The sequence below is a fragment of the Spinacia oleracea genome, chromosome 5, assembly GCF_020520425.1.
Source record: "Spinacia oleracea cultivar Varoflay chromosome 5, BTI_SOV_V1, whole genome shotgun sequence".
NCBI lineage: Eukaryota > Viridiplantae > Streptophyta > Magnoliopsida > Caryophyllales > Amaranthaceae > Spinacia > Spinacia oleracea.
Genome location: NC_079491.1, coordinates 19,547,272 through 19,560,765, shown reverse-complemented (window position 1 = coordinate 19,560,765; position 13,494 = coordinate 19,547,272). Strand labels below are relative to the sequence as shown.

General features: G+C 36.7%; 2 protein-coding genes across 3 annotated transcripts; both read left to right on the top strand.

Annotated features, from left to right (window-relative positions):
- Positions 1-747: 747 nt before the first annotated feature.
- LOC110796421 (thioredoxin-like 2-1, chloroplastic) lies at positions 748-9,380 on the top strand. Its single transcript, XM_022001478.2, has 4 exons — positions 748-1,156; positions 1,604-1,789; positions 6,658-6,822; positions 8,835-9,380. The coding sequence occupies exons 1-4, from the start codon at positions 956-958 to the stop codon at positions 8,967-8,969; spliced, it is 687 nt and encodes a 228-aa protein (XP_021857170.1). The 5' UTR covers positions 748-955; the 3' UTR covers positions 8,970-9,380.
- A 674-nt stretch (positions 9,381-10,054) lies between these two features.
- LOC110796422 (uncharacterized) lies at positions 10,055-12,931 on the top strand. 2 transcript variants are annotated; one of them, XM_022001480.2, is made up of 2 exons: positions 10,055-10,249; positions 12,254-12,931. In XM_022001480.2, exon 2 carries the CDS (start codon positions 12,314-12,316, stop codon positions 12,656-12,658), a length of 345 nt encoding a protein of 114 aa, XP_021857172.1. In that variant the 5' UTR covers positions 10,055-10,249; positions 12,254-12,313; the 3' UTR covers positions 12,659-12,931. The 2 variants fall into 2 exon arrangements, with proteins under 2 accessions (XP_021857172.1, XP_021857171.1); XM_022001479.2 differs by having other exon boundaries at positions 10,058-10,249; positions 12,308-12,931.
- Positions 12,932-13,494: the final 563 nt, after the last annotated feature.

Sequence of the window (13,494 nt, the reverse complement as noted above, 5' to 3'; positions counted from 1 at the left end):
TTACATTTCGGTCAGGTTTGGTTTCGGGTTCGGTCTTATCGGGTCGGGTTTAAGTCGGTTTGTAGCAGATAATTTCGGGTTCGGGTCTTATTGAGTCGGGTTTAAGTCGGTTTGCAACACAATTATTTTTGGGTTCGGGTCTTACTTTGGATCGGATAATAATCAGATCAAATAGAATTCAGATCGGGTCACTCTCAGGGACGGGTAAAACTCGGGTGTGATAATTAACCTATACATTTTAATTATTTTATATTCTAAAAAATTTTGTTTAACTTATTTTAGAGTTTAAATTTTCAATATCTAGCAATAAATAATTAAAATAGATTTATCAATGAAGTTAATATTTGGTCGTGTCATTGATAACTCGGGTAAATCGGGTAGCGGGTTGTCACAGGTCGGGTCAATAGCAGGTTTCATCGAGTTACAATCGGTTTCGGGTTGACATCGGGTCGGGTATCGAATCGGGTTCAGGTCATTGTTCGGTCGGGTCAGTTCGGTTATCGGTCATTTTCGGGTCGGGTGTCGGGTTCGGGTTCGGGTGTTACAACATCGGGTTAAAATCGGTCATCGGTTTTTTCAGGTCGGGTACAGGTCGGGTTTCGAGTTACCTATTTTACCGTAATTTCGAATCCTGATCGGTTACGGGTTCGATCGGTTCAGGTCGGATTTTCAGGTCGGGTCAGTTTTTGAAAGCTCTAGCTATAGACCAATATTCAACTGGACTTGACTCTCCGCATTAAGATAGAAAAGCAAACGTCATTGTTAAAGAGTGATTTTCGGTTAAGTCAGCTCCGGCCACTGATTCGAAACGCGAGTTCTCCTCCCATGGCGAACTAGTTCATCTTCCAATCCCTAATTCTTCCCCAATTACTATGCTGTTTAATTATTGTCCATTCATCATAATCAAATTCCAGACAATTGCATAAAATTATTTTTTGAATTTTCTCTCTCTTCAATGGCGGATGCAATTCGTTTATCTTCTTGTAATTCCCTTCGATTTTCTACTTCTCTGCTCACTTCGCTGAATAATTGGCACCCGGTTATTTTACGTAATCGCAATTCTTTCGAAATTGGTGCTAGAATTGTTGATTCTGCCTTTGTTTCTGTTGTTCCTTCTCTCTCCTTCAAACCCAGAAAGCGAATGTCTTCGTTGAAGGTAATACTTTCATAGTTCTGTTTAATATTTGTTGAATACCCATTATTCTTTTGTAAATTGCTCGGTTTAATTTGTATTTTGAAGATTATTGAAGGTTTGAAAGTTAATTTAATAGGCCACAGCTTCGAAGTCATTTTTAAGGAATTCGCTCTGAATATCATGATTATCCTTGATAATTTGTACAATTGCTGAGAACACACATCTTATCGTGATACTACATATTAAATTCTATAGAATATAAGAAGTAATGTGGGAAATTCAAAATTTAACTTAGTAAATAGTATGAAAAGTGGCTTATTATTTTGGTACTGTCACAAAAGAGAAATGTGGATTATTAGGGTGGGACAAAAGGGAATACTCCGTTTAAATTATCCGAGTTTAGTTTGTACTCGTTTGTTTAGTGATTAAACTTGCAGCGATTTGTGTTGTGTTTGACATACACTTTAGGTACATGCTGTTATTGCTGAAGCAACCGATCAACCAAAATGGTGGGAAAGGAATGCAGGACCAAATATGATTGATATTCATTCCACGGAGGAGTTCTTGAGTGCGTTAAAAGAAGCCGGAGATAGATTAGTAGTGGTTGAGTTCTATGGAACCTGGTGTGCCTCTTGCCGTGCTTTGTTTCCTAGGGTAACTTCCTTCAATTGCTTGCACTTTCATCATGTATTATGTTCTTATTCTTGTTTTCTGGCGTATAATTCTAATCGAAGATTACTATTTATTATTTCATTTAGTTGAGATATGAAACTGAATTTTTAGCTCATAGAGAAATGGTGATTTTTTTTAATTGAGCTCGATAGAGTTTAGTGGCTAGAGAATTTAGCAATACCTTTTTATGTGCTAACTGTGAGAAGCTTAAGATTTCTGTGAGTGGAAGTTCAAGATAATAGTAACCAGTGCTTACTCAGCTTGACGAGATAAAATTATATCTCATTTCCATGTCAATTTAGAATGTTCTCTTTCTGGGTTGTTACTTGGTTTAATGCTCGTTCAGAGCAGCTGATGAAAAAACTTTATTCCTTAGTACCATCTCAATATTGAGGATGTTGGATATCAACTAAGCTATGTCATTGTAGAAAATGATGGTCTAAGAATGATAGACACGAGAGCTATTAGCAGCTAACCCGTTAACTTTGCAATATTTTACCAGAAGAGAATGATATGTTGATAGAGTCTTTTTGTGTTGTTATCAACAACTTTCAGATGTTTGCTAATTTATAATATCTTTGCACTGATAAATGTTGTACAAGATCTTATTTGTGAGTGAAGCTTGTAAATAAATTGAAGATCAAGTTTCTTATTGCATCCCCTTTTATGATGCTCAAAGGAATAACTTGGATTTGTAAGCAGCAAAAACCCCCCAACGAAGCTGTTATATCTTATCTGATAACAATAAGCCAATTTGATTATTTGAATTCCTTAAAAGTCCTTTTTCATGTTTTTGCAGCCAAAAGATTGCAGGAGACCCAGTGATGTTTTATGAAACTCATTTCTAATGATCCTTTAGGACTAATTGAACTCAAGTTGAGATTTTCTGCTTTTTTGTGAAATGAAAAGGAAGTGTGCTACATGTTGCTCTTGAGTAAGAGGCATCTTTGGAGGCAACTTATTTAACAGATCAAAGTGAAAAAGAAGTTTCCATCTTATTTATGTCCTTAACCAGATGGGGGGGGGGGGGGGGGATACGACTATACGTATACCTGGTTACTGATGCAAATAATAGATGCGAGAGTCTTAAAACTTAGGTAGTGTTGTCTTCACTTGAATTTCATTTATTTTATCTTACAGGAACTTATAGCTGTGAACTCATGTTATCTGAACTTATTAGTTCTAAACTTATCTTATCGGAACTTACTTTTAATTTATTAGACCTGAACTTATATGAACTTATCGTACCTGAAATAAGTGAAAATAAGGTGGGGGAAATAGTGCCCTGAGCTATTAGTCATGAACTTATATTATTTAACCTCATTAGCCTTATATTTCTCATAACTAAACTTAATAGCCCTAAATTTATCTTATCTGGACTTATTAGCCATGCGTTTACATCATGCGTGCTTTTTTTTTTTTTTTTGACGGGGAAAGAACAATATCATTAATAATCAGTCATAAGGCATCTACAATAATAAAATAAATCTACATACCACAGATTCAAAGAAAATACATAACTGTTATAATCAAAACAATTACTATTTTGCATCCTAAAGCACATCTTGTACTCCATCGCTTCTAGCTTGACGCGAGCAGTGATTTTCGATGTTTTCGCATCTTTCCAAGTAGAACCCTTCGCGATCTGCGCACGAGTTGTTCTTATCGACGATTTGATGATAAACCCTAAACCTGTACGAATCCAAATCTCCTTCCCACTTATTGAAACTCTAAAAAAATTCTCATCCATGGATGAGAATCAAGAACCTAGAAAAGTCTAGGAAAAACCCAAATAAGTTGGGAACAACCCAAGAATAAATTGGGAACAAATCAACGGAAAAGAAACCAAAACAAGACAGAACATGAAGAGTAAACAATGAAAAAACAAGAAAAAGGGTCGGAAATAAAATTAGACTATTTCCGGCCTAAATGGCCAAGAAAACTGAAACCCTAAAAGATGAGAGATAAGAGAGAAAAAGGAGAGAGAGAGGACAGAAAGATAAGTCCAGATAAGATAACCAACAGTATACCATGAAAGAACAGAATGATGTTGCACTTGAACAATCAAGACGACTAAGCAGTTATCAGCTTAGCCAACTATTTATCACAATAATGGACACTCATTGGGTGGTATGTAACAGAAAGTTGTGAAGCAGGAGTATGCGTTTTCGTTGCTGTTAAATTCTGTTACTGTGGTTTCTGCAAGTGCTTCCTGTACAAAATATTGCTTCCTGTTTTGGCCTATCTTTTTTCTAAACCATTTATTTCTGTCCTAATGGAACATTCAGTTTATCTTTGTCATGGAATACCATTGATGGTTTGAGTAGAGCTAATCAGAAGTATGCTTAAAAGTCACCATGTGTAATGCATTATTCTGCAACTAATCTGAAGTAATTAGCCGGAAATTTCTACTAAACGACAGCACTTGCCTTGAAAAAACATTTACACTATGCCACTCAGATAACTCAGTAAAGCATTGTGATTCCTGCAATTTTGCTGAGATGACTTTGATATTGCAATGGTTGCACTAGCTGACTATAGTGATCTTTATCATCCTTTTGATATCATTTTCACAATACTGACCACTATAACCTTCTGTTCTTATGTGGGCATATGCTATCCCTGTAAATGATATCACTTTTTGTGTAATTTATTTCAAAATCTCAGTTTTGGCAGTGCGTTGAAACCAAATTTCTGTTTCACTAGCCTTGTTCTGGTCAACAAGTCTCACCTTGCCAGCTTGCCTGTTCGTTTTGTTAAAACTTTTTTTCTTTCTGGTTGTCAATATTGCCTTTTATCTTTATATATATGTCCCCAGTTTTGTGCTTGTTTACTGTCAACTTTGTTCGAATTCTACTTCGAGCCACAAGGGAAACAATATGCAAATTTACCTTTATGAAATACGGAGTAAGATACCTTCTCCCCGTACTAAGTTGTTTGTATCTGACATTGGTCTTGTTTCAGCTATGATAATTTTTGAAATATTACCAGAACACAAATATCTAGCACTATCCATCTTGGTGCCAGGGTTATTAATCTGGCAGTCATCTTTTAGTAGAGAGTTACGTCTTGTGGTAGGGAAAGAACCAATGCTCATTAAGAAAATGAATCATACCTGATGTGTATTTTAATAACTTACTTAGATGTCAATTAACCTTCACTCGGTTAAAAGAATTTGCTAGGGTTCTAAAATTCCTATGCTTCCTTCATCTAGGAACGATTTAGAAAAGGGATTTTTTTTCAGCTTAATTGTTCAAAGCTTGTAACATGCCTATTGAATTCCCTGGGCTCTTAACAAAAGATTGCAAGCCTTTGTAAGGGCTATGTCACAATATGCAACATCCTCAAAAGTCGAAAGGTCTCATCTAAAAAAAAACAGTACTCGCACAAGACCTTGCTTTGCTTTCAATTTCATCAGGCAACTGGAGCTGGCCCCGTGGCTGAAACCATTGACCATTTTAGCTTCCAAACAACCTCATGGAACGCTATGGTCATGCAACATCCTCCATTAATTATCATGCTACAAACAACAAACCTGACATGAAAATTACACCTTAGCGGAATAAGTGTTATCTCTGTTCCTCCGCTTCAAGATTGAAAATATTAGCAGTTTAAGGACAAGGTTAAGATCTCTTTTGACCAGCCAAACTCTTGTATAGGCTAGCTCTTAGTCTTCATAATATTTGTCCCCAGCCTCTATATGCTTGATATCAATCATTTTGCTAGTCCCTCTATCTTAACACTTTATGTTTTCCTTTCATCGCATTAGAAGACTTTGATTTGGGGGCACATCAAAAGGGCTTAAACTTAGGCATTAGTGCCTTACTTAATAGCAAGATTGCAAACTTCATCAAGGGAAACTATGGCTACATTCAACTTGGTTAGCAATATATGATTCAAGTCATGTTAACCCCCTTAAAAACCAGGAAGTGCTTTGTTCTTCTTCCTTCTTGATGTCACAGTTCACACAGCATAGGCAATCTTTCCAATTCATTCGGCAAACAACCTTATTGCAAACCATGGAATTTGTTGAGCAAGCTTGCAAGTCGGAGAAACAAATCTCTTATGAATCTTTCATTTTAATTCAGCACCAGACCTAATTTTTTTTCTTTCCTTCTTTTCTCTTGCTTTTTTTCCCCCATACTTGCATGCTTAAGAGAAGCATACTTAGACTGTTTAATTGTAAGCGTACTTGAAACTTTAACATAATCAAAGTGATAATAATATATTTCTTTGTCATTCAATGTAAGCGTCCTTGTTTGTCGTTGCTCATTTTTTGTTGACCTTCAAAAGTCGGGGTTTCTCGAATCTTGATAGCATTATTCACGCCCCGGCTCATCTCTTCCACACAATTTGCAAGGCCATCAAGCTTTTCCAGGTTTTGATTATCAGTTTATTGCAACTTGCATAGGCATAGATGACTTAATAATGCTATATGCCTCCTGATGTCCTGATCTTAATTCTATCCAAGCTCTCGCAAGTCACATGTCTTTTAATCTTCGAGTAAAAAGCAGTTTCAATTTGGTAACTGTTTTTTATAGCCTGTTTATGGAAATAGTAACCTAGCTCTATGAGCTAGCTCTGAGCAAGAAAACACCTTGAACTCAGTTAATATTCACTCAGTTATAGGTTTTTTAAGGGTTCTAAACCGAACTTCCATAGTTCCATGTGGGTGTATGCCAGTTCTTTCCCCATGGAGGCTAGGGTTGTGTACTTGTGTAACAGTTAACTATCCACCATGTGTGTGTATGCAAATTCTGTTCCCAGGCTATGTGATTGATAACTTTGTTCTTAATTCAATTTTGATATTTTAACTTTGTTTGGTCTAAGTTGTTGCATTCTGTTTCCAGTTGTGCAGAATGGCAGAAGAACATCCAGAGATATTGTTTATAAAGGTCAATTTTGATGAGAATAAGGCAATGTGCAAAAGTATGATGGTGAAGGTACTTCCATATTTCCATTTCTATCGCGGTGCTGATGGGAAGGTGGAAGGATTTTCATGTTCCCTAGCTAAGGTACACATTTTGTCCGTGCTTTCTCTCTGTTGAGTAATCATATCCTATTTAGTCTAGGTCTGTCTGTTGAAGACATCAATGAGAATGTTTTTTTTCTCCTTGGGATGTGTAAAGACAGTACTTCAGTGAGTTTCATGCATAGTTCATATGGTCTTTATTGTTAAACCCCCCTCTCCGCATTAGAGGGTAGTTCTTGTCTCACCTGCTATCCGCCAGTGTTACCCACCCACCCACCGTACCCCCCGAATTGTTTATTGGTACAGTGGAACACTTTTGGGCTAATTTAACATAATTAGGCAGCATTCCGCGCATCAATCGCTACATGAATTAGGTAAAACTGCTTTCTGCAAATGGAGCTACATATGGCAAATGGACCGGGTGGTTGAACTTGTAATTTCACTAATTTGTGGAAATTTTCAAGATTCATTCAATATGTGCTGGCGAAAGAAACCGTCAAGACTTTTAACTAAATTCATTGGATGCTTATGTTTTAAAATAATTGAAGAACTAAAGCACTACTACTAGAATAAAGATATCACCAACAAACCATTGAAGGCCACACCATCCCGAACTTAAAGATCCCCCAAAACTCGTGATAAAATTTTCATTTTCAAGTTGTTTAAAAATTGTAAAGGATTCAAGCTTGCTATGAATGGATATATCTTGGACGTTCCTATTGGAGATGATTTAAGGGAAGAAGTGTTAGAAGTATGTCCTTCAATCAATGTGCATTATACTTTGAAGATAGTGTATAGGATCGGTCACATATTGACGATTAAGTAGTTATGTTAAGTAATCGATATTTCAGCTGGGAACCACTATCAATTAGCAAGTTCAATGTAATTAGGGTTGAATGAAAACTAATCCTATAGAGTTTCACACATACGTATGGATCGTAAAAACTAAGCACATGGTTCGAACTCTGATGCGAGGCCATGTTAGGCGCCACAACCAAGCCGGCCCAAGCCCCTAAGCAATGCAAAGGGTGGCCGTCCACCTTGGTCAAAGTGAAGTTTACTTAACCTAGTTTTTCGTAATTAGGATAAACACGTGTTGTCAAGTAAACTTCATTTTGACTAAGATGGGCGGCCAGTCGGCCACCCTTCTGTAAGCCACTTATAACCAAATTGTAATGCTACTATCTAAAGTGATCCTCCCTTTTAGATTGATTCTTAGCATAACAGCCGTACAAATTTCCACCTTTTCCTACAGGTGTATAGTTATCAGCACTCAGTTTCCAGCGCAGGCAGCAATGATCCGTGTCTCAGTTGTCGTTACACACGAACCAGATATCCTGCTTCAGCATAACTATAGCTTCTCATCACTGAGTTTTGAGTTCTCACTAATGACTTGTCTTCGTAAACTTTGTCCTGAGGGTTGTCATGGATGAAAATAAAGTTTGGAATTGGGGTGTCTGTCCTATCTGATCTGGGATTGCAAGGTTGTGGGTTTAGAAAATTATAAGGGAGATTTGATCTAACTTTTTATGGGGTGATGGAAAGGTGAGCTGGGTGGTTTGTAGGGATTCTAAATTATGGGAGTGAAAAAGTAAGCAAATTGGGTTTATAGATTGGTGGAGATTGTGAGCTCCAAGGTTAAACATTGGGGGTTGAAGAAAAAGGTGGACGGATTAGACTTCGAGCCTTAGAATTAGCATAATGGAGGTACCCTTGGATTGATTCTAAGCACAAGCTTAGCAGAACAATTTATTTGTAGACTTGTAGGCTTTAGCTTATCGTTGTCTTCCCTGTTAAGGGTTTGAGTAAGGTTTCTTTTGTTGGGCGTGCAATTAGGCGATTGGGGCATTGTCATTGCTGGCCCTAGGATTTCTCGGTGAACCTAATTCTTTTGATCCCCCTCTCACCCCCCCCCCCCCCCCCCCCCCCCACCCCCACACACACCACACCAAAAAGTGTATTAATCTGAATAGATGAAATTTCTTTATTTAAGTGTTTACCGTGATGCTGTCACATCGAATGTGTTTCTAACATCTCTTCACCTTTTTTTCCCAGTTCCAGAAAGTAAAGGATGCCATTGAAATGTATAATCCAACTGGAAACAACAATGCGGCGAAAATGGGCAATGATCTTACACTTGATTCCTCGGCCAATGTAGATGATAAATCAGCCAAGTCTAATGACACATAAATCCCTCTTACTCTTCATTATTTGTTCATATATGATTTTGTGTAATCCTAGTATCTCCACTATTTTCGTACGAGTAGTAAATATGTATATTTGCAAGTGCTCTCTTGTAATCTAAACCTTGGCCATTCTTTCCCTTTTCACAACTTGAACGTGGTAATTTGTATATCATGCAAGTGGAAATAGTTACTCAAGTCCGGGGTTTTGAATTCTCTTGTTTCAGATACCGATTCACGACCAAATTTATATGGTTTATGTCTTCCCGTGCATCGATTTGTATCTGTTCTCTTGTTTCAGATACCGATACCGATTCACGACCAAGTGAAGGACTTAGAGGTGAACTCTGAATTGTTGTATTCTTGTATATATGTAATTGTTCAAGAGGCTACTAAACTGAACTTCTGTTTTCCATGCTTTCTCTAACTCTAATACCCTTGCTAGTGTTTATTTGTCAAAGTGCATCCACGTTCAAATACAAATGTAAAACTTCAAACTCCCAATTTTTGCTGTATTCGGGTTCGACCTCTAATGGTTGGGTTTTGCCAAACTTTTGCAATGAACACAACAGCTGTTAACTAATTACAATTATCAATAAATATGAAGTGGGTACTAAAGTGGTAAACAGATCGTGGAATAGAGAAAATGAGTCGTTTTGCTTCATAATATTTTTCTCATTTACAATTTATTGAACATTAACTGTGACTAGTAGTTCAAATACTAGAAAAAATCATCTATCTATCTAAAGAGAGGAACTCAATATGATTATGATAAATATCATTTTGTGATACGCCTAATAAATAGACGATATTGATGGATGATTCACCTAATAAATAGACACTCAATATCTATATGGAGTTGATATAGTATGGTCAAATAGTTGAGATAGTATATACACGGATATTATTTTATTTCATTTTGGTGCAAATGAGCCACAGGGACGGGAATGAGAATCGATCCTAGGATCACCTGAAATTGGAATGAAAGTTCTAACCAATTGAGCTATCAATCACTCTCATACACACGGGTACTATAGTAGCGAGTAGCGACCTCGTCGGATAAAGAGCGTGTGATTCTTCAATATGGAGTTGAGTTGTTGTCGAAAAAAAAAAAGTGGAGTTGAGATAGTATGCATTAATTTTGTACATGGTCAAATAGTCACTTCTCCTCTGCATTTCCTTCCTCCTACTCCCGCTTTGTCCTCCTCTTAAAACCCTAACAACAAAAGCAGCGTCTTGTAGCTGTTGTTCTATCTCTGCTCTCCTTCTCTACTGCTGCTATTCTCGGTAATTATCTAAAATTATTTTGTATCCATTTTCTGTTGACTTTATTTGTATTTTTTATCGATTCAAAAATGAAATTTTCGAAATGGTTAAATTAATCGATTTTTTCTGATATGATGGGTTTCAAACTGTTAAATATATTATGTTAGGGTTTGTTTTGGTGTTGTTTTAGGTCTAATTAGTCTCTACTCTCTTCATAATTCTACTTGAAATTCGTAGATATGATTCGATTTTTCTTAAAATCACCGTTTATCCGTGCCCTGTCTCAGGGACGGGCCTAGTCTGATGTTTCCCATAGCTTTCAGGAGAATTGGATAATCAATTGGTTGGGTGTATGGTTACAGTTGTAGGATGTGAGCAAAGATTCAATTGTATATATGATACATACAAAGCATATATTAGAGCTTTGGAGATTCTGTAGTAATAATTCTCGGCAGTTAGGTAACAAAAAAGAATAATAAAGATCCTAATAAACTCAGGCTTTAATCAATTCTGTTACGTTCATACTTTCTCTAGGAGGTAATTGGGGAGAGGGGGAGAAGCTGAATGCACTTCTGTGTTACATGGAAGTAACATGGAAGAAATCTTTATGTCTGTTACCATAATTTGGTTGGATGTGGTATTATTATTAGATAGCACGGGTATAGATATCATTGATCCATAAAAAGGCACGGGTATAGATATCATTTCTATACCCGTGCTATCTAATAAAAAGGCCATTGCATCTCTCATTGAAATAGTATATAGCGTCTAGTTAGTCTATATCCAGTTTCATGATTGTAGTTGAAAATCGTATTGGCCTTTTTTTCAATTTGTTTTTGGTTAAATACTTATGTTTTGGGGGCTGGATTTTTTGTTTTGTTCTGTTTTATTGGAGGAGAGAGCAGATTAGAAAAGTGCAACAATAAGGGCATAATAAAATTTAGTCTGGTTGAATATTGATTGAATAAGATTTTGGCAATTTTTCTTTGTTGTTGAATTCTGGAGCTTGAGGAAATGTGGTGGTGGTGGTTTTGTTCATGTGAAAGATAGTTTATTAGGTTGGATTTGAACCCCCTGATGCCTTAAGAAGTTTGATGATTAACAAGGCATCAATTCCACTTCAACCATTCAGCATAATTTTGTAGGCTTTTGTTTACAACTCTTTTATGTTAGGGTGGAATACTATGAAAATGGGCCTTTTCTCCATGGGTCAGGGGCAGTTGCCCCTCCTGCCCTGGCTCAAGGACATGCCTGGAAGGATTCTTTAGCTACTGGAACTTGTTACTTGATGACATGTATCTTGTATGGATACTATCAGTTTACCCTTTTTATGCAATGACTTAGACGTAGCATAGATCAACATGGTGTTCCTTTACTTATTTGACTAGATAGCATTTTGGGTTATCTGTGGAAAGAAGCCAAATATACGCAGTATATGTAATTCAAACTAGAAATACGTATTCGTGGGGTTTTAGATGTTTGAAATTGAACTGAATTCAAGAAGAGGCATTTGAGTTGATAATTTCTTATGATATAATTTGCTGAATTGAGCTCAAAGTTGTAAAACTGAAGTTATAATTAGATTGACAGAATTGAAGTTCGGGTTTTAACAACTTATTTGGAGTGGTCAATCCTGGACTCCTGATATATATGTGAAATCTTTTTGTACTTTAATTATTTTTTACAATCCCCACAAAAGGCAACAATCAGTATTCCAATCAAATAATTTTTGGACCATGTACAAACAGTAGAAATTGCAATATCTGGATATCTGATGTCCTATTAGTTGTATGATAATATGATATCAGAATTGATACCCAAACACTCTACCATAATGCAGATAGGTATATGGGCTGAAATCTCTGAAGTTTCCTGATATGAATTTGCAACTTTAGTCTTCTGGAGTTCTAGGTGTGCATACTTGCACAGTGATGTTGAAACAAAGTCGAGTCTTGATGTGGTTGAGAGTTCTAAATTCTGTATATTACTGACTCTGTTGCTCTAACCACACCTATGTTGATTCAGAGAGAAGTTTTGTATAAATTTCATACTGGTAACGGGTAGCAATATTCATCGCAGGACAATATGGTGATCCTGCCGCCGGTCAGAGCTCCAAGAATCACCGAGTTTCTGAAGCCATATGTGCTAAAAATGCACTTCACAAACAAATTTGTCCATGCTCAAGTCATCCACTCTCCAACAGCCACAGTAGCTGCTTCTGCAAGCTCACAGGAAAAGGCCTTGAGACCGACTATGGGCATCACACGGGATGTGTCAGCTGCTGCAAAAATTGGGAAGATTCTCGGCGAGCGCTTGCTTGTTAAGAACATTCCTGCTGTTTCAATCTTCTTGAAGAGAGAACAGAAATATCATGGTAAGATTAAAGCAGTGGTTGATAATATGAGAGAAGCTGGTGTGAAGTTACTTTAATTTGAGGATGAAGAACTGCGTTTACCGATGATTTAGGTTTCTAGAAGTTAGGTATAATATCTGAAGCAACTCTTTACTCTTATATGGCGATATTGGAAAAGAATGTATCTGAATCCCCAGTAATGAATAGTAAGAATCTGATTCGAGCATACTACCCCTTTCAGATATTGTGGTAGAAAATTGAAATGTGGTTATGCATCAGCCTGTGTATTGAATTCATTGGCGAGATTGAACTCTCTTGCCTGTTTCCTAATCGAGTATTTGATCAGTCAAGTATTTGTGCTGGTTAAACCTCTTTGCAGAGATAGCCACCATTCAACAAGTTGCAACTTCAACTTCGGGGCCAACTCTTTTTTTTTTTGCTGTTATGAAGTCGCAAGTCCAAAAAAAGTACGGAGTACACAAGTAACTAATGAGCATTCCCTAAGGAAAGGGGGTATCATCTTCTGTTGCAAAACCTTGTTTGAATATTCGAGTTTAAAATTCTACCGAAAAAGTATGTGAATAATTTGAATCTTGCCCCCAAATATCCTCACTTTAACGTGTTGTGTTGGGTTGTGTTCGTGTCAAATATAAACGTGTTGGAACACCTCAACACTAACCTGACACGTTTAATAAACGTGTGTGTCTTGTTGACCCATTTAACTAATCGTATTAGATATTTTTGACATTAACCTGTTTTTTCATGTCCGGTTCGTGTCGTGTTGTGTTTGCTTGATAAAGTTGACTCCATTAGAAAGGATTAAACTACCAAGAGTTATATTAGCAAACAAATTATAAGTAACATCAGAAAAATTATAATAGAGACTAGATCTGAAAATTGAAAATTCACCAAA